Source organism: Delphinapterus leucas, chromosome 1 (genome assembly GCF_059928025.1).
Source record: "Delphinapterus leucas isolate spDelLeu-1000000601 "Yukka" chromosome 1, BTC_Dleu_Yukka2, whole genome shotgun sequence".
NCBI classification, from domain to species: Eukaryota; Metazoa; Chordata; class Mammalia; order Artiodactyla; family Monodontidae; genus Delphinapterus; species Delphinapterus leucas.
The window spans coordinates 182,011,917-182,037,203 of NC_143129.1; the positions used below are offsets into that span (position 1 = coordinate 182,011,917).

Here is a 25,287-nt window from a genome sequence, read left to right on the forward strand (position 1 = left end):
TTACCCACACAGACAGCTGCAAAGTGACCACTACTGAGAAACGTTTGATGATTTAAGATGAAAGTGGTAAAATACCCCTGGGTCATGAGCGATGCTGCTGTACCTCTGTGTGTTTTGTAACTGCTAGTCCAACACTTCAGGAGGAGAAAGGTCATCAACACCTGGCGTTCCCAAGCAGTTGTTGAGGCCACCATGCTGACACCTCACATTTGAGGGAGGGGCCAGACAAGGAGGCCAGATGCACGTTTCCACCCAGATGTTTTCAGCCTGCCTAGGTTCAGAATGTCCTTCCAACCAGGCAGCTGTCCACTCAGCTTTAGGGCCTTGTTCTCTCTATTTTAGGAAGTTCCCCAGTGGTCTAGTTTGCTTCCAGAAAGTTTTGCTTTCTACCCAGGACTTGGAAAAATAAGCATAACCTTTGCCAAACAGAAAAAAGAATCTCCGCCTGTCTCACCTGAGAGAACAGATCAAGTTAAAAAACCCTAAGCGGGCGCCCCTGGCGGTGCAGTGGTTGGGAGTCCGCCTGCCGATGCAGGGGACACGGGTTCATGCCCCGGTCAGGGAAGATCCCACATGCGGCGGAGCGGCTGGGCCCGTGAGCCATGGCCGCTGAGCCTGTGCGTCCGGAGCCTGTGCACCGCAGCGGGAGAGGCCACAGCAGTGAGAGGCCTGTGTACCGCAAAAAATAAATAAAACCCTAAGCAAAGCTCTCCACAGCTGACTCTCAGATCCATGTCATCGAAAAGTAAATTGTGCTTCTACGTATTCATGTGATGATAATTAGGGATTGGTATATTTGTCAGTTTTAACCAGCTTTCAGAATAGTAATTTGCCACCTCAGTTACCTTTCTGTTGGCTGTGCTAATAGAGGATTTACATAGTACAGAAAACATACAAACCATTTATGTGTACCTCTAGGATGCCTTCCAAGATGCTCAGCAGCTTTCCTGTCTCATGGTAATCTATTCGGGCTTACCTTCTAAATGAGTAAGCTGGCGTTCCATCAGCGTGCACCAGTGTAACCAGATGAGGCAGTCAGCGGTGGGTGGGTGAGGAGAGGAAACTGGCTGGAGTTTCAACAGTTACTGTAGAACCCAGAGAATTGAGAGTTGATTATGTTTTAAATTACAGAGCAGTGGGGAAAGGCCCAGGTGAGGGACATATCCTGTTTGATAGATTGTGCAGTTATTCCTTAAGCTGAAATTTTTTGAAGAGCCTTTTGCTACCATTTATCAAATGGTACCGATGCTAATGATAGCACTAACCACCACCACCATTTGTTGAGCGCTTCCCGTGTGTCAGGCACTGTTGTGAGCACTTTACATGTATTGACTCATTTAATCTTCACAGTAACCCTATAAGTTTGATGCTGTCATCAGTATCCCTCTTTTATGGATGTGGACATTGAGGCACTGAAAGGTTAAGTAATTTGCTCAATGTCAACCAGTAGATGGTGGAGCCAGGATCTGACCCAGGTATGACTCCAGAGACCAGTCTCTTAACCACTGTGTTGCAGTGCCTTCGCCTTACCCAAGCTCAACCTCGTATCATTAGAGGGCAAAAGATATTAGTAATGCTTCCTTGTATGTGTCTGACTTCTAAATGCCTTGTAATACAGTGCTGGTATCCAGAGACTCGCTGTATAGGAAGGAAACCAGAAATCTGTGGATCGAAAAGGACTTGATGTTCCCATTTCGTTCAACAGAACAAGGTCTAAAAGTCTTTGGTATCTTCTTCTAGTTCAGGGGTTCTCATTGTATGGTGAGTGAGAATCCTTCACATAAATTTTTAATTTGTCTCTCGTAGTATCTCTACTTCAGTTTTTGACAAAAAATATTAGTTTATGTAATGTTACTCCTTGGTAACTCATCAAAAGCTATAGCAAATCTCCGTTTATCCCAGGAGGTGATGGATTGAGTCATTGATGGTCAGGTGGTGTAGCACATGGGTGTCTCTTTCACTCCCTGGACTACTTCACTTGAGAACTTCTGCTTTAACTTATCTGATTTCCCTGTTTAGGGAGGATTGACATGTCTGTTCTGCCAGAAAAATCTTTTAAGAATATATTTTAAAAGTTAGGGATTTAGTAGTTAGGGCTAAGCCAATTCAACGAGATGTCATTTTGATGATACGAGCCACCATGTTTTGCTCATCTGTTCCAGCTAGGCCCTTTAGCTGCATTATCGCTAAATGAGGAAGATTAAGACTCAGACAGCAGTGTACAAGTAATTTGCCCAGAGTCCCTACAGCAGATGAGTGGCAGGGCCAGGGTTCCAACCAGGTGTTTCTAACTTCAGAGTAGCAGGCACTCAGCATAAAGCACTAACTTGTGCTGAGCACTGTGCTAAGTCTGTTACACATATTAACTTAGTTAATCTTTTTTTTTTTTTTTTAAATCTTGGCCATGCTATGTGGCATGCGGGATCTTAGTTCCCTGACCAGGGATTGATCCCGTGCCCCATGCAGTGGAAGCATGGAGTCTTAACCACTGGACTGCCAGGGAAGTCTCTTAGTTAATTAATCCTTAGAACACCCTCTGGGGGCTTCCCTGGTGGTGCAGTGGTTAAGAATCCTCCTGCCAATGCAGGGGACGCAGGTTCGAGCCCTGGTCCTGGAAGATCCCACATGCCACGGAGCAACTAAGCCCATGCCCCACAACTACTGAGCCTGCGCTCTAGAGCCCGCGAGCCACAACTACTGAAGCCCACATGCCTAGAGCCCGTGCTCCGCAACAAGAGAAGCTACCGCGATGAGAAGCCCGCGCACCACAGCAAAGAGTAGCCCCCGCTCACCGCAACTAGAGAAAGCCTGCGTGCAGCAACAAAGACCCAACTCAGCCATAAATTAATTAATTAATTTAAAAAAGAACACCCTCTGATATGGGGACTGTTATCCACACTTTACAGATGAAGAAACTGAAGCACAGGGAAGTTAAGTAACTTGCCCAAGATCAGACACCCAATACGTTACATACCTGGGATTTGAACTCCAGCCACTGAGCTCCACAGAGTGTGGCTGCTGACCACTCCCCTTTACTGCCCAGCTCCAGGGCCTGAATCTTTCCATCCACTGCCCTAAGCTGCCCCTGCTAGTACCTCGTGGTGCCTGGAGAGCTCAGGGTTTTGAGGAAAGTTGGAGGGGATAAAACTACAAAGTAAAAATTCAGGGCTTCCCTGGTGACACAGTGGTTGAGAGTCCGCCTGCTGATGCAGGGGACACGGGTTCGCGCCCTGATCCGGGAGGATCCCACGTGCCGCGGAGCGGCTGGGCCCGTGAGCCATGGCCGCTGAGCCTGTGCGTCCGGAGCCTGTGCTCCGCAACGGGAGAGGCCACAACAGTGAGAGGCCCGCGTACCGCAAAAAGAAAAAAAAAAATTCAATCTGTTCAACTCCTTTTGTCTCATTCCACCATACTGCCTTGTACTCTGGGCTCAGTGCTCACCTGATGGTCACACTATTGAGGATGGTGTCAACCTGAGCATTTCCCCTCTCCCTGTGTGACTCTGCTGTAAGATGAGCCAGTGTCCCACTGCAGGGTGTCCCGGGCCGCTCACACACTGCTGGAGGCCATTCGGCTTTGTTGGATGCATTCTGAGTGTGACGGTCCCCATCCACTTTGGGGCTGTAGAGGTCTCTGCTTTGCAGATAGAGTCCAGCGCAAATGAGGTGTAAAACAGGCTTTCTTTATATTATGAGAGTTTGCTGCTTTTGTTTTATGGCTTTAAATATTACTCTTTTGTATTTGTGCTCGGGGAATTTTATCATGAGAGGTATAATTTTATAAATCAAAGAAGTGGAATAATCATTAGATAGTCAAGGGCTCTTTACAATTGGCCCTTACAGTTGATGGTTTTCCTTTGTCGCCTGTGGCATGATAGGCCTGGGGAGCTGCCAGAAGGGTCTCCAAAGATGACTGGTTGGAATGGCTGAGGCGGCTGAGCCTGGAGCTGCTGAAGGACTCCTCCTCACCCTCCCTGCGCTCCTGCTGGGCCCTGGCACAGGCCTACAACCCGATGGCCAGGTATGGTGTGTCAGGGCTCCCTTCCTCCCAGCTTCAGATTGGGATCAAGAGGGTCAGCACGTAGAAAATGTTGTATAAGAATTAATTTTTATTAGCAGTAATAGTAAAAAGGTTTTTTAATTTTGTTAACCTCTGGGGGAAAAGATAAAAAAGCAAATTAAAGAAGCTCTTATTATAGGAAAAACATCCATTTTAACGTTGCTAGTGTACCTTTCCTTAGTAGATCTAGGTCCAAGACTTTAATTACAAAGTCATTTATAACTCTGAAAACAACTATGTAATAGCTTAATATAACCTGTTTTCCAGTAATAGTGATACTCCAGTTATTTATTGCTGCATTACAAATACCCCAAGACTTAGTGGTCTAAAACAACAGCGGTCTAAAAAAATTACTTATTTTACTCACAAATCTGCAATTTGGGCAGGACTTGTGGGAGCAGCTTGTCTCTGCCCCACACAGTGTCAGGGGTATTTGTCCAGGGGCTAGAAGGTCTACTTCCAATATGGCTCATCCATATGTCTGGTAAGTTGGGGCTGACTGTTGGCTGGAAATTCAGCGCTGGCCAGGGGCCTTGGTTGCTTTCCACATGGATTGCCCTATGGATTGCTCAGGCTTCCTCACAGGAAACTGGCTGGGTTCAAGAGTGAGTGTCCCCAAGGGAACGAGGCAGAAGTGCTTGGTGTTTGTATGACCTAGTCTTGGAGGTCACATAGTGTTACTTCTGTCCCACTGCGTTGTTGAAGGCAGTCACACAGGCCTACTCGGGCTCAAGGGGAGGAGACGTGGATGCCACCTTTTTATAGGGGAGTGGAAGGCTCCTAGAAGGGCGCATGGAACAGGAGCTAGTGCTGCAGCCGTCTTCGGAAAGTAGAATTTGCCATAAAAAAATACTATAAACCTTTAACAGGGAATCTTAAAAAGTCATTGAAAATTTGGTTTATAAAAAGTTTTAATGCATGTAAAAGATTCATAGTATGATGTAAGTGAATAAAATGGAATACAAAATGGTATAAATGTGTGATTTCAGCTATTAAAAATATATGTACATAGGAAAAAGATGAGAAAGTAATACAATAATGATTATCTGTAAGTAGGAGGATTTAAGGAGCAGTTCTTTTTTATTCTTTTCTTTATTTTCTAAATTTTTCTACAATGGACAGTTCTTATTTATAATGAGGCATTAAATGGTGATTTAATTAACAATCCTTTTCATTAGCAAGAGGCAAAAAATGAGGTATTCCATTTCACTTTCATCAGCACAGTTGGCTTGCTATTTGGAGTGTATTTAGCAAGAATAGCGATGGTCCCTGAGGCTGTTGCTTGGATGCCATGATTTAGTTCATCTGATTTCTTCCAAATATTTTATAACGCTTAAAAATCATTCCTAGGGCTTCTCTGTTTCCATAGTGTGCAGATTTCACACACTCGGCTACTGTAGCGTACCTCTCATCTGCTCCAAGTCCCTTTTGGGCACACTGTCATCCAAAAGAGGCTTGTGATAAATATACACATATGTGTCTGTCCCCTTAGTGCCAAGTATGTTCATTTGGGAGCCAGCGTGGCCTTGGACCTAGATCAGAAAGCTTACTTCTAAATTTACACAGGGTTTCTTTTGATCTTCATGTTATCCTTTGAATTTCAAATTTTGTTTTCTTCCATCAGATTCCAAAATTATATATACCTCGATCTGACTTAACCTTTTAAAATATGTAATGAAAAGTAGATGTATAAGTATCAGATCCCTTACCCCATACATTATCTGGGCATATCCTGTGGCTTCCAACTCCCCTCTCCACACATTCAAAAAAAAGAGAGGGTAGGATTAAAATCCAGATGTCAGGGGTAGCAAATATATTCACCCAAGTGGTGCTGTAGTGATTTTAAATAGTTATAGTGATCCTAGAAATGATACCTCTGCTTCCAGGTCTTCCCGAGGCCCCGGCTGTTAGAGGTTTGCCTAAGAGAATCTTTTAAGACTTATGGATTTGGATTCTATTTTGTAATACTGCTAGTTTCTTAAGTTCTGTTGTCACTTTGTTTATGACCATCCTACTGAAGGTTCTGCTTCTATTTTGAAAAGCAATAGCAGATGCTGCCCTTGCCACTTCTGATCTTAGGACTTTGGACATTGCCTGAGAAGAAGCATCCCAAGAATCATTTGAAGATTATTGTTTTCTGAATCTGTTATGTCAACTGCTATGTTAGAAGTCCCCTTCTATTCATCCCCTCCAATGAAGAGAAGTGAGGCAACCACTGTGGAGACAAGTTACTTTGCTCTGCTCTTCTTTCTCCCCACACACCCTGCCCCCACCCCCAGTGCCCTGTACCTGCACTGTAAAGTACAGCAGTCACTAGCCACGTGTGCTTATTTTAACTTAATTAAAATTAACTAAAACTTAAAATTCAGTTCCTTAGTCACACGTATCAAAGTTCAGGTGTTCATTGACCAATGGCTACCATATTGGACAGGGAAGATATAGACCATTTCCAGCAAGTTCTTTTGGACAGCCCTGGCCTGTATAACCATAATCAGTGATGCCGAGAGTAGACTGGTAGGTGTGACTTAGTGGCACCAGGCAGAGGCAGGAGAGGCATTTCCAACTTTTGTCTTCACTCCTGTCTGCCTTCAGGGATCTCTTTAACGCTGCGTTTGTGTCCTGCTGGTCTGAGCTGAATGAAGACCAGCAGGATGAGCTCATCAGAAGCATCGAGTTGGCCCTCACCTCCCAGGACATCGCTGAAGTCACACAAACCCTCTTAAACTTGGCTGAATTCATGGAACACAGCGACAAGGTGAGACTTTGCCCAGTTGTCCAGATGGAGCCTGACAGGGAACCACCTGGTGAGAGGGGAGAAGCACCCACACAGCCCACTCTTGCTTGTGCCCCGTCTGCCATTTTCCTATGCTGTGGGGTTCTGCTCTTCTCCAGGGCCCCCTGCCATTGAGAGATGACAATGGCATTGTTCTGCTGGGTGAGAGGGCTGCCAAGTGCCGAGCATATGCCAAAGCGCTACACTACAAAGAACTGGAGTTCCAGAAGGGTCCCACCCCTGCCATCCTAGAGTCTCTCATCAGGTAGGCCATAAACCCTTTTTAATTGCTGCCTTCATCTAAAATGACGTCTCTTCTCCCACTACCTGGTGACAGTTCACTGGAGGCACTTGGAGACCTCTGCTCTATGAAATCTGCCATCAGGCCTGGCCAGCACGTTTAAATGAGATGTGGTTGCAGATGGCTCTCCCCAGTATTCTAGCCAGAATTGTCATTTCTGTTGACCCTTAGCACCTGGGCTTCTGTTGTTTTTCCAACCTGTGCTTACTAGTCCCAATGAAATTAGCCTAGAAGCAGTTCTGTGGACGGAGCAGCCTAGGAAGGATAGATTTTACGTCTGGGTTAGATCGCGCTCTCTGGCTTGGGACTAGGAGCTGGATTCTGTGCCTCAGAGACCACCCGAGGGCAGGGTGGGTTTTTATTGGCTAAATATGTTGGTGCCTGAGTCTTCCTCCTTGGAGTTCTATGAATGTAAAAGACAGAGTCTGAAATTCAGTGGTCTTTTCCCTCATTTGCTTATGTTCTCTCATAAGATGGTTTTGAGTCTTCTGGGTATGGAAAAAAATAGGTTGTTTAATAAATTTTTTGCTGTTATGAAATTACAATCAGCCTTAAATGTTAGCTCCACAGCTCCTAGAGAACTGTTCACTTCCCCTAATGATCATCAGAGAATATTAGCTTCAGGATCTAATTATCTGTAAATGCTAACATGGTTGATTATTTCACTACAGATAGTCTAGGAAAAATCACCCAGCTAATAAGTACCTCCACTGTGGCTGAAACAGCCTGCTGTGTGTGTTGCTTCCTTCATTTGAAAGGATAATCAAATAACCAAGTTCTCTGCTAGCTCTGCTTTTGAGTAGATGCTAAAAAGTGTTCCTTTCAACACTTTAAAAAGTGACCAGAGGGCTTCCCTGGTGGCACAGTGGTTGGGAGTCCGCCTGCCAATGCAGGGGACGTGGGTTCGTGCCCCGGTCTGGGAGGATCGCACATGCTGTGGAGCGGCTGGGCCCATGAGCCATGGCCGCTGAGCCTGCGCGTCCAGAGCCTGTGCTCCTCAACGGGAGAGGCCACAACAGTGAGAGGCCCGCGTACCGAGCAAAAAAAAAAAAAAAAGTGACCAGAAAGATAGAAATAGGGCTTCCCTGGTGGCGCAGTGGTTGAGAGTCCGCCTGCCGATGCAGGGGACACGGGTTCGTGCCCCGGTCCGGGAGGATCCCACGTGCCGCGGAGCAGCTGGGCCCGTGAGCCATGGCTGCTGGGCCTGCGTGTCCGGAGCCTGTGCTCCACGGCAGGAGAGGCCACAGCGGTGAGAGGCCCGCGTACCGAAAAAAAAAGGATAGAAATAGAATCATGTTTTTGCCCAAATAAATTGGACTTTAAATGTCGATTTCTAAAATACCACATATGGTGACATTTTTTTTGACATTAACCTTGTCACTAAAAGTTTATACTTCAGTTATTCAATTGTGTATCTATAAAAGTATGAGTAAGTTTCAGCAACTATAGGTTTTGATCAGTGTAATATAGATGTTTTGTCCCCCCCAACTTTATTGAGGAGTAATTGACAAATATAATTGTATATATTTAAAATGTACAGCGTGATGATTTGATATGCATTATGGAATGATTACTGAGATCTAGGTAATTAACATCCATCACCTCACATGGTTAACTCTTTTGTGTGTGTGTGGTGAGAATGCTTAAGATCTACTCTCAGCAAATTTCAAATATACAAAACTATATTATTAGCTGTAGTTGCTATGCTGTGCATTAGATACTCAACTTACTCATCTTACAACTGAAAGTTTGTACCCTTTCACCTACATCTCCCTGCTTCCCCATTCTCCCATCCCCTGACAACCACCATTCTATTCTGTTTTTATGAAATCAGCTTTTTAAAAAATGATTCCACATATAAGTGATACTATACAGTATTTGTCTTTCTCTGTCTTACTTTACTTAGCATAATGCCCTCTAGGTTCATCCATGTTGTCACAAATGATAGAATTTCCTTCTTTATGGCTGAATAATATTCCATTATGTGTATATTATATGTGTGTGTATGTACATATATATATACACGCATAATATATATATACATAAACTATATTTCACATTTTCTTTATCCATTCATCTTTTGAAGGACATTTTAGGTTATTTCCATATCTTGGCTATTGTGAATAATACTGCAATGACCATGGGAGTACAGGTATCTCTTTGAGATAGTGATTTTGTTTCCTTTGAATGTATATCCAGAAATGGAATTGCTGGCTCACGTGGTACTTCTGTTTTCAATGTCTCGAGGAACCGCCAGACTGGTGTAGTGGCTGCACCACTTTACATTCCCACCAACAGTGCACAAGGGCTCCCTTTTCTCCACTTCCTTGCCAACCCTTATTATGTCTTGTCTTTTTAATAATCGTCATCCTACCAGGTGTGAGGTGATGTCTCATTGTGGCTGTGCTTTGCATTTCCCTGATGATTAGTGGTGTTGGGCACCCGGTCATGTACCCATTGGCCATTTGGATGTCTTCTTCGGAAAAATGGACTGTTTAGGTCCTTGGCCCATTTTTAAATTGGATTATTTGCTTTTTGCTATTCAGTTGTGTAAGTTCTTTACATATTTTAGATAGTAACCCTGGGTTATAGTTTACAGATATTTTTCTCTCATTCTGTAGATTGTCTTTTCAATTTATTGACTGTTTTCCTTTGCTGTGCAGAAGCTTTTTAGTTTGAGGTAGTCCCACTTAATTTATTTTAGCTTTTGTTGCCTAGAGCCTCAATTTTCTTCAGTTGTGGGGTGTATAGCTGATAAGAGAAAATTATAAGCTACTTGTGCCCTAGGCATCTTGTGCTCTTCCTTCTCTTCATCTCCTAACCCCCAATCTTTTTCTCCTCTCTCCAAGCAGTACTGTGCTGGCCCATGAGCATCTCAGATCCCCTGCCTGCCTTAGGAAGTTTCTGTCTGACTGCCTGTCCCATGGGAAGCCCTACTCCAGTGTACTTCTTCTCTACTCACTTTACTTCTTTGAAAATCCTGAGGGTCTTGTTTTTAAGGTTAAGTAGGTTCCCAACAATCAAAGGACTATAGGTACAGTAGAAAATAGTGAGTTCGAGAATTATGCTTACCTTACACTGACTAGTTCAAGTGAATGGTTCTTTTTTACAAGGAAAAATTGCTTCCTGAAGGTCAAAATTATTTGACATCTGTTATGACTAAAGATGTTTCTTTTCCCTCTGCGTATATGTAAGTTTGCTCAAGTAGAAAGTAGGAGTGTTGGTTTGCAAAGTGTTTTGAAGCCAGGTGGTGGCACTGGCCTCTGTGGTGGTTGGGTGGAGGTCAGACAGAGTCTGACCTCTTCCAGTGGATGCTGCTGCGCTTTTTGTCCCTCGCTTTTTCGTCTTTGGCTTCCTGCTCCTCCCTTGGTTTCCCTGAAGACTGCAACACACTCAGAGTCTCTTTCTCACGGCTCGCTCTCTGATTTTTCACTTAAAACTTTCCACCGTGCTCTCAGTGGTAATAGTAATAATTTTAAAAGGAACGAGGTTTAAAAGAGTTTATTGTAGAAGGAAGAAAAAACTTTGAATGTTTAAAACAAACTACAATATTGTATTTCTACAAAGCAAAATGCTTATATACAGCGTGAATTATTTCTTAACCATAGTGCCATTTAACTTCCTGTTTCAGCCATTTTTTATAGATGAGATAAAAGAGGAAGCTCTTTGAGCCCTTTTCTTACAAAGTAAATAAAAATAGACATATCTGTATTGACTGTGAAGATTTTAAGGCAGTTTTTTGCGAGCGTCCACAGGGACTTATCTTCCCCTCCCACTGGAGCTCCTGCCACCACTGGACCCACTTCCTGCCTCTCAGTGCTGGGCCCTGATCGAGGCCGAGCAGGGGAGGTGCTCAGAGGCCAATTGCAAGGCCCAGAGCCCTGGAGTTTCCTCCAGTCAATTCCAGCCTGGGTCTGTTCACCTCCAGCAGAAAAATTTTTGTCTTTAAAAAAAAAATTGTGTAGACTGAAGATAATTTCATTGGATTTAAAAGCAGAAACTCCTCTCCTCCACCACCCTCTTCACTCCTTTCTCTAACACCCAAGAGAATCAAAATAATCTAGTCCTTTTCAGCAAAGGGATTTATTTTCTGCCCTCACGTAACCTAGGCCTTAAGGAAAATGCTTAAAGTGAACTCACAATTATTTTTCTTTCACAGAAAAATCATGTGGAAAAGAAGCTGCTGCTATGTCAGGGATCACAGGCAGACAGCCCACTCAGGCCAGCCCCCTGAGAAGTCTGTGTCTGGACCCACTGTGTTTAATTAAATACTTCCTCCCATTTACTGTAACATCCTCAGTACATCGATTTTTTGGTTCTCCTAAGAGACTTACTCTCTCACTGAAGATGATAGGCCATTTTCTGTCCCTGCCCTTTTTATACTCCCTTCGTCTCCTCCTCTGCCTTTTCCCAGCCTCCGTTTGTCTCCACTTCTCCAGCCCTGCTCCAGAGCAGGCTTCTTTTTACGGCTGGAAGTCTTCTGGGCGGATTTTCATCTCCACTCGTTTGAGGGAGTAGCTAGACCCATGCCAGCCGTACCAGGTGATGCCGTCCAGGTGCTTGCTGTGCTCCCCGAGGCGGTAGTAAACACCATTGAGGTTGGAGTCTGTGCAGCAGTTGTACCAGTATCCACCTGGGACAGGAAACAGGTCAGTGCTAGTATGTCCTTGGAAATAGCTGATAGACTAGGCAGCAGGGATTTGTGATGCTTTTTAAACTGTACCTAAGCCATTAGGGTCAGTGTCAAACAGGAGTACCAAAGCCAGAATACCAACTGCAGTTATAAATTCACTCTTTCTCCTCCAGTGGGACTATGGCCTTGTACCTGAACTCGCACCTCCCAACCCCAACTCTCACCTTTCCGGAGCTGGGCACACTTGTCTAAGCAGTTGTCATTGTCCTTGTCCTTGGTGCTGAAGGCTGTGTTGTTGTGATAGACAAGGGCATCGTTCCCCACGTTGCCGCTGTAGTTCCCCAGGAAGAGGCGGTAGCTGTTCAGTTCATTGCCCAAAACAAATTGGCTGTACTCAGCGTAGCGCAGGTTGCCCTCCCAGTCCTGTCGGGGGGGCAGAGCCTTAGAAAACTGCAGCAGGGCCTCCTTTCATACCATCCTGCACCTCTTCCCTCTCCCCAGCTGCAGCCACACACCTTTTTACTACTTTTTACTACTTTATTACTTGTCTACCTCTAGTTTAACACACTAACACACTTATATACAGTGTGAATTTAACACACTTATATACAGCGTGAGTTATTTCTTAACCATAGTGCCATTTACCTTCTTGTTTCAGCCATTTTTTATAGATGAGATAAAAGAGGAAGCTCTTTGAGCCCTTTTCTTACAAAGTAAATAAAAATAGACATATCTGTATTGGCTTTTAATATTTTAAGGCAGTTTTTTGCAAGCGTCCACAGGGACTTATCTTCCCCTCCTCCAGGGAATCAGAAAACAAGGGTCCTAGATCAGACTTCTCTCCTGGGTCACCATATGGCCCTGGTTAGTCTCTCATTCTCTTCCCCTTTACATCCCTGTCTGTAAGGTGTACACGTGTGTGTGTTTTGCTGTATCCCACTCTGAGATGTCGTAAGAGTAACCTGAGAACATAGTGACGCTTCAGGGCCTTTGATGAGGGTCACCAACCGATACCAGTAAGGTTTGCATGTAGAGGACCTCATGCTCCAGGCCAGGGCAGGAACCACAGTGTTTCAGCCCAGCTGACAGTTGGATTCCTCTGCTCTGGCCTGAGTCTGGCCTCTCCCTTGTACCTGCAGCCTTGTTTTTGTGAAAAATAGGAAAAAAAAGCCCTATTCTTCCTCAACTGTACTGCAACCTGCAGGAAAACCATCACAACAAGTACACCAGCCGATGGCGAACAGGAGTAGGAATGACGCCCAGGAGTTGCACACAGTTGGGCGTGGCGGCCCTGGTCTCATGCTCACCTCCATCTCCACGCGTAGCCGGGTTGGCCGCCTGGAGAGCCGGTGGATGTGGTCGTTCCCCAGCCAGAAGTCCCCACTGATGCTGCCAAAGCCCTGCTTGTACTGCTTCCAGTCCCGGTAGAAGGAGACAAGGCCACTCTTTCTTCTCTGAATGGTGGTCCAGCCACCACCTGAAGTCTCCATGTCACAGAACACCTGGAGCAGAGGGGATGCCCTCCCTGGTCAGGACGTGCCGAGGCAGGCAGCGCGAGCCTGAGCGTGGCTTCCCACCTTTCTCCCACCCCGTAGAGCCAGGGGACGTGTGCCCTTCCACAGCCATGCTGGCTCACTAGGCAACGATTCTGCCCCAGGGTTGGCAAGCTGGGGAGGCTGGTGGTTTGCTGAGATGAAAATTGAGGATAAGAGCAAGTGCACGGAGAGTCTGAAAGGAAAAAGTCCAGGTCCTTCTGACACACTCCCTATATGTTCTCTTTTCTCCCCAGAGTCACTGCCGTAGGATGTGGCAAGGGATCACAGCTAGTTAGGTGGTGGTTATAGCATTATCTAACTATGTTAGAAGCTTTAGTGTTTGGTTGCTAACGATTTGAAGGAGCAAAACAGATGCTTGGATTTTTTTCCCCCATAAATTGAGTGTTTAGATAGCTCTCTGGCGTTGATGTGTTTGCTTCTCTTTTTTTTTTTTTTTTTTTTTTCTCGCGGTACGCAGGCCTCTCACTGTTGTGGCCTACTCCCGTTGCGGAGCGCAGGCTTAGCGGCCATGGCTCACGGGCCCAGCCGCTCCGCAGCATGTGGGATCCTCCCAGACCGGGGCACGAACCCGCGTCCCCTGCATCGGCAAGCGGACTCTCAACCACTGCGCCACCAGGGAAGCCCTGCTTCTCTGTCTTGAGTTTCCCTCTCTTTAGACTGTGACTAGCCCTATTGTCCCCAGCCTTTGAGCGGGTGGAGGATAGATGGTAGTACATGGGCTGTGATGACCTCACCTCCAGCTCAGGGCTGCCCAGGAAGTCATCGGGAGGAAGCTTATACACTCCAGAGATGCGGTAGTTCTTCTGGTAGAGAGACGAGCAGTCGTAGATGGCATCTACAAAAGGAGAAAACCACAGGGTGAGCATCCAAACCCAGGGGCTTTGTGGCTAGCCGGCATCCCTGCTGCATCTAAATTGAAAGTTTAGGAAGGGAGACTTCATTTCTACCACAAAATTCACAGGAGTGTTCATTGCTGGGCAGTGTCTGGACTTGGGAGAGGTGGGCATCAGGAGGCCAGGAACGGGTGTGTTTTGGCCTCACTGGTGGTAGGGCTGAGGGCTAGGGAAACCCTTCACCTGGATAGCACAACGGTACAAACAGGTGGCTTCAGGTTTGTGCTGAAATGATCCTCCTGTAGTTCTAGGGCATGAATTCTGGAAACGTTAAAATGTGTAAGGGCCACTAACAGATCCTCCTGTTGAATAGATTCAGCTTCTGGGACAGCCAGGCTCTATTCCTAAATAAGTCATGAAGATCTCATGGGGTCTGGTTTTATTGTTTCTCGGTTTGTTTTTCTTGTTTTTCAGAGGTAATGGCTACTGCCTACTAGGTCCCTTATTAGCAGAGATTTATAATTTTATCTTTCCCTCCTTAATCCAACACTGCTAGACAAATGAAAATGCAAACACCCTAAGGAACCCTTGGAGGCCTTCCCCTGACACCATTATTAAAACAAGGAAATGAGAGATTTGGGCAGGCGGGCTTTCACTCTGGGGTTGATTTTAATGTTTCCTCAGCTGCCCTGGGGGCTAGTGCTTTATGAAAGATTTTGTCTCCTTGTTGTTCTAAGCATCAAAGAGCACTGTGGAAGGGACAGCCTTTCCAGATAGGATTCAGAGAGCAGGAACTCTCGCCTGTCTAGGAGATGCCTCCTGCCCCCTGTGTCTTGGGATTCTTTTCTTGGTGACCGCTGCACTGGGCCTTCAAGAAGAGGGCGCAGTTGGCAGTTTCCCGCTGTGGGAATTGTTCAAGGCAGAGCACTTTGGGGAGGGGAAACGGGAGACCCTTGTCTTCCCTATCAGAGGTTATCACTTCCTCTCACTGATGAAAGCATCAACTTACTGCTTTCTGCAAGGGGCTAGCTACTTGCAGAGTATAAAGGTGACCCCACACCTGGTAGCAGAGAAGAAAAGTAAGGAATGATGTCCTGGGCAGGAAGAGTAAGAGGCCCGGCAAGAGAGCTGCATTTGACTCCCAAGAAACTCCTTGCTGGGAGATGAGAAAATCCCGTTTGGAGGAGCAGGACGGGGCATTGGTCAGATTCCTCTGTCTCGCCTGATCTCCTGTGTGTCTGGTTTCATCACACAGACCAAATCAGGACTCACTTGTCTGGAAAATGGCCTGAGAAGACCTTTCTAGTCCCAAACTGAGAGTCAGGAAGTACATGCTTAGAAAGTGATTTACACACACAAAAATTTTTTTATTGGAGTATAATTGCTTTACAGTGTTGTGTTAGTTTCTGCTCTACAATGAAGTGAACCCCTCCCTCGTGGACCTCTCTCCCCCCATCCCCTATCCCACCCATCTATGTCATCACAGAACACCGAGCTAAGCTCCCTGTGCTATACAGCAGGTTCCCACTAGCTATCCATTTTACACGTGGTAGTATATTTATGTCAAACCTAATCTCCCAGTTCATCCCACACAAAATTTTTAAGCTTAATTTCATGTTAAAACTTTTTCTTCATTTGAGTTGAGGATAGCCAGTAAGACTTACTCTGCTCTTTATTCTTGGCTTGGTTTATAATATGACCAAAAAGATTTTCTTTTAAGTTCTTATATCAGCAAGAAATGACATATCTATAGACTATGCTCCTTGTAACTAATAATTTCCTGATAATTTCAGCAAACCAAATTTCTATCTGAACAATAAATTCACCTTGGCCTGTCTAAGCCAAGCTAAGTAGAAACTGAAAATTGTTTTGGAAAAGAAAACAGTAAACGTATCTTATTTTCGGCCTACTAAAAATGTAAATTTCAGCATTGCATTTTCCTGTATAACTGGGGAGAATTTTATTTGCAATTGTGGGAAAAAATAGAAATACCAGAATTTCGGAACCTTGAGGAGTCAGTACTTTTTGAACATGAAGGAATCCTTCAGATGACTCTGGGCAGTGTCTGTGCACTTAATTCTGAGCCAGTGAGAATTAGGTTGGCAGACAGGACACCGAAGTCCATTAATGCCCATTCCACTAAATCCCAGGGACCCGAGAAAACTGTTTTAGGCAAAACTTTGCTTCTAGAGACGTTATGATTTTGGTGTTCATTCCTGCTTCCTTGGGACTGAGGGTACAGCCGGTCAGCTCTGGGTAAGGAAGTGGGTTAATCAGGAAAACTTGAACCCGGTTTCTAAGACTTGCTTTGTGACTTTGAGCAAACCGCATGATCTCTCTGTGTTCCAAGATGGTAATTCATACCTTCAATATGCCAAAACATTGCAGGGATAAAAAAAAACTGGGTAAATGTACAGAACCTTAGAAATCAAAAGAAATACTTCGTAAGCCTTTGCTAAAGAGAAAATAGAGCTGGTGGCACGTACCCAAGAAAGTAAGTTCCATGAGAACCCCCAGGGATCGTTCTGACGACCACGTCACCTAGAAGCAATGCTCCAGACAGGAGGCGCTCGACTTTGTGAGGGGGACGGTGGTGAGTAGCGTGAGGACACGTCCTCCTTACCTGCCAAGGTCTGGGTAACAGTCTGCGCTGCCTGCAGCTGCATGATGCCGATCTGATTGTTCATCTCGGAGTACTTGCTCTCGGCCTCTGTGAGCCGCGACTCCATGCGCTTGGAATTGCTCTCCAGCTCCATCACCTGCATGACCACGCTGACCCAGTCCCTTTCCTGCTTCCTGCTCAGGTCACTCAGCAGGCTGCTTAGGTTGGCAATTTGGGCCTTGATCTCCTTCGCCTCCTCACAGCAGCCGGCCACGGTGAGCTCTGCAGGTGTCTTGCGCTTAGGGGGCTTCTGTGGCCACACTGGGTGGCTGACAAAGGCCACAGTGAAAATGCAGAGCCAGGCCACGGCCGAGAGAGTCTCTTTCAGCATCTTTCGTGGGCCTGGTTGAGGAAGGCTCTTCCTCTGGGGGAATCTGGCTGTGTCCGGCTGAGGCGTGCAGAGCTGCGGCAAATTAGAACCTAGCCCTTTCGCTCTTGGTGGACTTAGCACTTTGTTGTTCCTCTCCCCTTGCTCTTTCTTAGCCTTTCTCAAAACTTGAGTTTCTGAACGCGCAGCTTAATTGGGTATCCTATAGCCTTCCTTCCCAAGACTGAATGCTCGACAAACTCAGCATCTTAAATATTGTTTTCTGCCTGCACCTCCACCCCTACCATGGCCGTGCATAGCGCTTTAGCCCCTCCCAGCTCATCTGGGAGGGTCAGGTGCCTGTTGGGTGAAGTCAGCGTAAACTTAGGCCAGAGGAGGGGAGGAGAGAGACAGGGGCAGTCTTTCTTTCCTTGCCTGCACAGTCTCTGGGCTAAGACAAGAGGACTGAATTTGTGTGTTTCCAGTTTTGCCTATTAGATTGTACCCCTGCCAGCCACTGGCTCTGCTCTATAAGCAAGCAGGGCAGGGTCAGAAGAATTTCCAGATTCCATTCTAAAGGTTATATAACCGTGGGGTGAGCATAAGGTAGGCAAAGAGAGTTGGGAATAAGACTCTCCACTCACCGGGAGGCCTGTCACTGCAATCCACGCTGTTTATACGAGGCTCTAGTCTGTTTTGGCATCCTTCTGAATGTGCTTTTAACAAGGCTCATTATTCCTTTCTCTGATCGTCATTCAGTGTTTTACAAAACCCTCTTTTGGCCTGGATCTAACGCTATCTCACATTTGAAAATTTCCAACTTAGAAAAGCTTTAGAAATAGAAGGATAGAGGAAATCTCTTAAGAAGCAAAAAAGGGCTTTGTAGCTTGTACCCACAGGCTTTACCCAGTTCTTTCTTTTTACATACTTTCTCCTTCAATAAAGAACGGGCCATTGTTCGCCTCTCACAGTTGACATTTGGCATGGAAGTGGCAGCGATGGCAGCAGGGGTGAAAACGCAGAACTTGGTCCCGGAATGGGCACCTGCACGCCCACCAGTGTTCATGCAGAACAGAGAACAGGCACAGCCACAGCCCATGGTTCTAAACCTGGAAAGTATGTTAAAACGTAGAGAAAAACATCCCCATTGCCTAATAATCCATGTCTGGAGTCTCATTTCCCTTTTCCTATGGAATATGGTTTGCAGATTTATTCTCTGTATATGATATATATATATATATATTCTCTATATATATCCCTGACAATAGGGATATTGTAATTTTTCATGTACTGTATTTAAAGGAGATTCCTCCTTTGAAAACAAGTGGGGAAAAAAACTGGGTTTTCAGCAAATCTTAAATCCTTAAAATGAGCTTTTCACTAAGAAGGTAAACAAAGTTCCCTCTGTCCATACACGGTAACTGTCTTCGGAACATACTCTTGCTATTTCCGGGTGCAGTGCTTATACTGTTGCTATTCCATATGGGCCCTTCACACACAAGCCTGAGGCCTGGCAGCCCTCCTTCCCGCGGTGACCCCCAGGGCCTTTTTCCAGTCAGGGCTTCTGCTTCTCAGAAAGTCATTTCTGTTCAGGCAGCTGGAGTTACCAAACACTTTTTTTTTTTCCTGTAAATCAAAAAGCAGGAGTGGATCAGGTGGATCAGGGTTTGTTTGCTAACCTGCTCATCTTCTTTGCCTGCTTAGGAGTGAGGATGTTGCCGGAGTCCTGCAGCAGCTTGTCATTCTGCTCCAAAGGGTCTTTTTAGAATTGGCACTGTCAGCCAGTCCCTGCTGTCTCTTTGCAAATGTCTAGTCCAGCCGGGCACTGCAGCCTTAGCTCATGGAGCTCACTTCACTAAGGCGAACCTGGCTCCGACCGCCAGCATCCGACAGGGTCATTCAGCAGGGTCTGCTAAACTCCACGAGGATCTTCAAGATGATCTCCTACCCAGCTTAACCGACACTGAGCACTGAGCTTAAACCGTGTGGCACACAATTGTATGTAGCATCACACACGATGCTGCTGTCTTGGTAGAGAACATCATGGAACAATGGCGCTTTATGGATTCCTGGCCGGCTTTTTGTTTGTTCTTTCCAGTAACCATTTCCTCTGCCCAAACAGAAACATTTTGTTATGAATAGATTCTCATATCTGGGCAGAAAATGAATCGATCATTCATATTTGCAACCCATGTAGCAGTCCTTTCCAGGAAAGGTAGGAAGGGGTTCCTAAGTTTGGATCAAAAGCATCTAGCTTTTAGCATGAGTGCCTACTCTCTGACATTTGTTTTCTGGAAACTTATTTCTAACATAAGGCTTAAGTTGGAGACAGAAGCTTTTTTTATTTGAAGATTTTCTTAAATTGTCTAATCTGCCCAAATCTTCAACACCCCCCCCCATTTTGAGAAAAATAGCTACTTAAGAGTATATCCCACGCCAGAGGATTATCTGTCCTCCAGAACATCTACAACCCTAGGGTGTCCTAGATTCTGAATTTCTGAAAGAAGGAAAAATAAGTCCTTGTTTTGAGTACAGCTAAGCCAGTAGAGAAAACCAGGACAAATGCGGAAGACTAGAGCAGTTTTCCCTTCTCTGAGAGGCTTTTAATCCCTTCTCTGCCCTTCGGTGAACAGTGTGACCATAAAAAATGGGAATTAATTGAGAAAATATGGAAAACCTGTGTTGGACACCTTACAGTTTTTCCTTTTCTCCATTTTGCTGGTGGTGAAAGAGGGTCAGCTTGGAGCTCTTGAGATAGATGTTTATGAAAATAAAGCTTATGTTCTTTTGAGAAAAGCCAGTGAGCTTTTACTTCACAGTCTGGGCTGTGCTGCCTTAGGCTGGCACCAAGGATTGGATGTGTCCGAGCAGCCTGGGAATTCCAGAGCTGAGAAGGGCCTAGAGCTGGTCTTTCCTTCTCCCCCAATAGGGGCATCATGTCTCATTTTCTTGAAAATGTTCCTGTTGGAGAGACTCCTCGTTTTCCAGTGTATTCGTGCCCCTGCCTACTCTTAAACCATGCTTCCAAACTGGTGAGGGAGGAACAGCTGCCCTCAGTGCCAGGCTCTGTTTGTTGAATGAATACATCTCAGAAGAATCTGCCTTGTTGTTAGTTTAGCTGTGTGTTTGTGGTCATATTTTACTTCCGAAGTCTTCTAACGAGCCACAGCTGCCTTACTACATGTGGCCATTTAATCCCTGCCCCTTCTACCGCTCAGTCCTACTTCCATCTCAGCCCGAAGTCCAGGTCCATCGCAGAAGGTACTTGCACCTCTTCCCTAAGCCTTCTAGTTTGCCACTTCTCCCAAAGAGTGTGTCCTGGGCTTATTAGAAACCATTTCGTTCAGGCCTCCTCTTAGCATCTACTGTTTAATTATAGCACCTAGCAAAAAAGTCTGTCTCTGAACCCTCTTAGGAATTTGCAGCCTCAGGTGCCTCACAGGCTAGGTGGAGAGACAGACAGCTGAACTCCAGGGCAATGTGACATGCTGGGGTGGGGGACACAGCAGAGGGGGAGTGCCCAACCCAGATGAGGTTCTGGAAGGTCTCCTGAGGGAAGTGATACCCAGGGTTGTTGTTTTTGTGGGGTTTTTTGTTTTTTTTAAAGGAAGAAGTAGCCAGAAGTGGGAGAGGGCATTCTGAGCCAAGGTGCAGCTGTATGAAAAGCCTGGGCTTATAGAGCCTAAGTAGTCAAGTGTGGCGTTAAGGGGCAAGAAGGAAGAGGAGTGGTGGCAGGAATGAAAGCTGGACGAGTGGAGGCGCGTCGGGCCTCAGGGCCCTTGTACATCCTGGCGAGGCTGTAAGTGTTACTTGGGAGACAGGGGGCTGTGGAAGGAAGCCAGGAAGCTTTTACTTCTTGCTTTGTTTTTTTTTGAGTCTCACCAGGACAGTGGCTCTTTGTAGTTACCAAACAAGATTTTTAACTGGAAGTGGGTGGCTTAGAACATCAGAATTTCTTAAAATTGTAGTGCATTCATATTAAATGCCCTGAAGGGCTCATCTGGCTTGAGGATTAAGGAGTTGATATCTGAAGGACTTAAAGTAATTAAGTCTAGAATCAGATAAATCTGGGTTCTAATCCCTTCCCATCACTTGATAGTTATATGACCCTGGGCAAATTAATTAACTTCTCGGAGTTGACCAATCTGTGAAATGGGGATAAAAATTTTAACTACTCCTGGACTTCCCTGGCAGTGCAGTGGTTTGGACTCCGCGCTTCCACTGCAGGGGGCATGGGTTTGATCCCTGGTTGGGGAACTAGGATCCCACATGCTGTGCAGCACAGAAAAAAAAAAAAAAAAAAGTAAAAAAAAAAAAAAAATTATAACCACTTCACAGGATTTTTGTGAGGACTATGTTAAATACAGCAAAAGATTGAAAATAGCTAAGGCATTTTTGAAGAAGAAAAGTAAATTTGGAGGAATTACCTTATTAGAAATCAAGATTTATCTTAAAGCTACAGTAAGTAATTAAGGCAACGTAGTATTGGCACAAGGATAGACAAATAGATAAATGGAGCAGATTTGAATGTCCAGAAACAGACCCACACATATATGAACCCTTGATTTATGACAAGGTACCACTATAGAACAGTGAGTTCCTCTGGGTAGGCTAGATAGCCTTATGGGGGGATAAAGGTTCTTGACCCTTACCCCATACCACACCCAAAACCTCAAGTCCAGGAGATTTAAATTCTAAATCGGAAAACAGTAGGGCTTCTAGAAGATAACATAGGAGATTATCTTCAGCATCTTGGGATAAGCAAAGATTTCTTAAACAAGATTTGAAAAACACTGACCATAAAGGAAAACATCAAATGCAATAAAAGGAGTCATTTCTTTTCACTGGAAAACACCATGAAGAAAGTAAAAAGGCAAGAAGGTATTCCAGTACATACTTCTGTGTATACTGTATCCAGAGCATATATAGAACTCCTAACAAACAAACAAAAGTTAGCCAATTAAAGCATTGGCAAGAGATGTGAACAGGTACTTATTTCACAAAAGATTATGTCCACAAGGCCAGTCGACACATGAAAGACTGCTCAGGCTCATTAGTCATTATGGAAACTCAAATTTAAACTATACGGTGCAAGACTTCCCTGGTGGCGCAGTGGTTAAGAATCCGCCTGTCAGTGCAAGGGACACGGGTTCGAGCCCTGGTCTGGGAAGATCCCACATGCCGCAGAGCAACTAAGCCCGTGCGCCACAACTACTGAGCCCGCGAGCCACAACTACTGAAGCCTGCGTGCCTAGAGCCCGTGCTCTGCAACAAGAGAAGCCACCACACTGAGAAACCTGCCACACCACAACAAAGAGTAGCCCCTGCTCACCGCAACTAGAGAAAGCCCACACATAGCAACGAAGATCCAACGCAACCAAAAATAAATAAATAAAAATAAATTTTTTAAATAAAAAAATAAACCAGAAGGTGCAACTTACACGCCAATCAAAATGGCTGAAATGGAAAACACTAAATTCCAAGTGTTGGCGAAGATGTGGAGCAACTGGGATTTCCATACCCTTCTGGTCGAAATGTAAAGTGGCAGTTTGTCAGTATCTTCTGAGACTGGAACATGCCCCTGTAAGCGAGCAATTCTGCTGCGAGATTTGTTCCCACCAGAAATGTGAGCACACATGCGCCAAAGACGCATAATAGGAATGTTTGTCCGGACTTCCCTGGTGGTCCAGTGCTTAAGACTCCGCCCTTCCAATGTAGGGGGCGTGGGTTCGATCCCTGGTTAGGGAACTAAGATCCCGCATGCCACATGGTGCGGCCAAAAAAACAAGGAATGTAGTAATGTGACTTACCATAGCCCCAAACTGAAAACAGCGTAAACCCCCATCGACAGTAAGACAGATAAATTGTGGTATGTTCATACAGTGACATAGTGTTCAGCAGTAAAAAGACAAAACTACTGTGGCATGCAATGACATGTATGTATCTCGTAAACATAATGTTGAATGTTTATATAGAGTTCAAAACCTGGTGAAACTAACCAATTGTATTAGAAGTGAGATAGTTGTTACCTCTTATGAGTTGTTACCTCTGGGGATGAGAAGGGAAGCTGTGATTGGGAGAAGGCTTGGGTGCTTCTGGGATGCTGGCAGTGTGTTGTGTTCTGTTTTTTGGTCTGGGTGGTAGTTATAAGGGTATCTTCACTTTGTGATAATTTATCAAGCTGTACAATTAGGTGTATACTTTCCTGTGTATATATGTTGTACTTCAGCCAGGAAGCTTATTTAAAAATAGATAATGCACATAAAACACTTTGTTTTTTTTTTAATTTTATTGAAGTATAGTTGATTTACAACGTTGTGTTAATTACTGCTGTACAGCAAAGTGACTCAGTTATACACATATATATATTCTTTTTCACATTCTTTTTCATTACGGTTTATCACAGGATATTGAATATAGTTCCCTGTGCTCTACAGTAGGACGTTGTTGTTTATCCATCCTGTAAAGAATAATTTGCATCTGCTAATCCCAGTCTCCCAGTCTTTCCCTCCCCCCACCACACCCCCCCCTTAGCAACCACAGATCTGTTCTCTATGTCTGTGAGTCTGTTTCTGTTTGGTAGATATGTGTCGTGTTGTGTCGTGTTTTAGATTCCACATATGGGCAATATCATATGGTATTTGTATTTCTCTTTCTTACTTCCATTAGTATGATAGTCTCTAGGTCCATCCATGTTGCTGCAAATGGCATTATTTCATTCCTTTTTATGGTTGAGTAATATTCCATTGTGTATATATATACCACATCTTCTTTATCCATTCATCTCTCAGCAGACATTTAGGTTGTTTCCATGTCTTGGCTGTTGTAAATAGTGCTGCTGTGAACATAGGGGTGCGTGTATCTTTTCAAATTATAGTTTCGTCTGGATATATGCCCAGGAGTGGGATTGCTAGATCAAATGGCAACTCTATTTTTAGTCTTTTGAGGAACCTCCATAGTGGCTGCATCAGTGTACATTCCCATCAACAGTGTAGGAGGGTTCCCTTTTCTCCACACCCTCTCCAGCATTTATTATTTGTAGACTTTTTTTTTTTGAACACTAGTCCTTTGTTTGTTTGTTTTTAGTATTTTTTAAAATTAATTAATTAAGTTACTTTTGGTTGCATTGGGTCTTCGTTGCTGTGTGCGGGCTTTCCTTAGTTGCGTCGAGCAGGGGCTACTCTTTGTTGCTGTGCGTGGGCTTCTCATTGTGGTGGCTTCTCTTGTTGCGGAGCATGGGCTCTAGGCGCATGGGCTTCAGTAGTTGTGGCATGCAGGCTCAGTAGTTATGTCTCATGGACTCTAGAGCACAGGCTCAGTACTTGTGGCACACAGGCTTAGTTGCTCTGTGGCATGTGGGATCTTCCCGGACCAGGGATCGAAACTGTGTCCCCTGCCTTGGCAGGCGGATTCTTAACCACTGCGCCACCGGGGAAGTCCCTTACTTGTAGACGTTTTAATGATGGTCATTCTGACCAGTGTGAGGTGGTACCTCACTGTAGTTTTGATTTGCATTTCTCTAATAATTAGCAACGATGAGCATCTTTTCATGTGCCTATTGGCCATCTGTATGTCTTCTTTGGGGAAATGTCTGTTTAGGTCTTCTGCCCGTTTTTCGATTGGGTTGTTTGTTTTTTTGTTATTGAGTTGTATGAGCTGTAAGACACTTTGAATTGTGTCTGACACATAGTCCATATCTAGCAAATACTAAGTAGTGTTGATATTTAGGTAATCGATTATCATTTCATCAGAAAAACCTCCCTGTCCACCTGAATCTAAAATAAGCCCCCTGTGCCATTCTCCATCTCTGTGCTCTGTTTTCTTCATGGTGTTTAACTCCACAGCACTTATTTCCATTTGTGTTTTGTATATCTACTTCACTGACCTATAAGCTCTGTGAAAGCAAAGACCATACCTGTCTTATCTACCATAGTAGCTCTAGCAACCAGCACTTAGCACAAAGCCTGAGACAAAAGAGATACTGTATTGGAACTTGTCAAATGAGAGAATGAATTCCCAGCAGAAGGTTCTTTTCTCCTAAATAAACATCTGACATGGAGACTTAGAGTCTCTCTCCATGGTCATTGCCAGTATTTTATCATGGTGAGTCCTTCATTGCAGGGGATTGCCTTCTCTCCTGCTTTAACATTTTCTTCCATAGAT

The 25,287-nt window shown here is 44.9% G+C and overlaps 2 protein-coding genes across 11 annotated transcripts in view; one reads left to right on the top strand and one right to left on the bottom strand.

Annotated features, from left to right (window-relative positions):
* MTOR (mechanistic target of rapamycin kinase) overlaps positions 1 to 25,287 on the top strand; it is a 117,362-nt gene that overhangs the window by 40,436 nt on the left and 51,639 nt on the right. For all 10 annotated transcript variants that reach the window (XR_016389009.1, XR_016389010.1, XM_089901306.1 and 7 more), the window contains exons 26-28: positions 3,878 to 4,020; positions 6,652 to 6,814; positions 6,952 to 7,097. Coding sequence is in view for 8 of the 10 variants with exons in the window: in XM_089901306.1 (XP_089757432.1) it covers positions 3,878 to 4,020; positions 6,652 to 6,814; positions 6,952 to 7,097 (452 nt within the window). In the remaining 2 variants the exon portion in view is untranslated. The remainder of the gene's footprint in view (positions 1 to 3,877; positions 4,021 to 6,651; positions 6,815 to 6,951; positions 7,098 to 25,287) is intronic.
* ANGPTL7 (angiopoietin like 7) lies at positions 10,609 to 17,549 on the bottom strand. Its single transcript, XM_022598748.3, has 5 exons — positions 16,779 to 17,549; positions 14,057 to 14,157; positions 13,074 to 13,268; positions 11,991 to 12,189; positions 10,609 to 11,766 (listed from the first exon to the last, which is right to left on the bottom strand). The coding sequence occupies exons 1-5, from the start codon at positions 17,146 to 17,148 to the stop codon at positions 11,597 to 11,599; spliced, it is 1,035 nt and encodes a 344-aa protein (XP_022454456.2). The 5' UTR covers positions 17,149 to 17,549; the 3' UTR covers positions 10,609 to 11,596.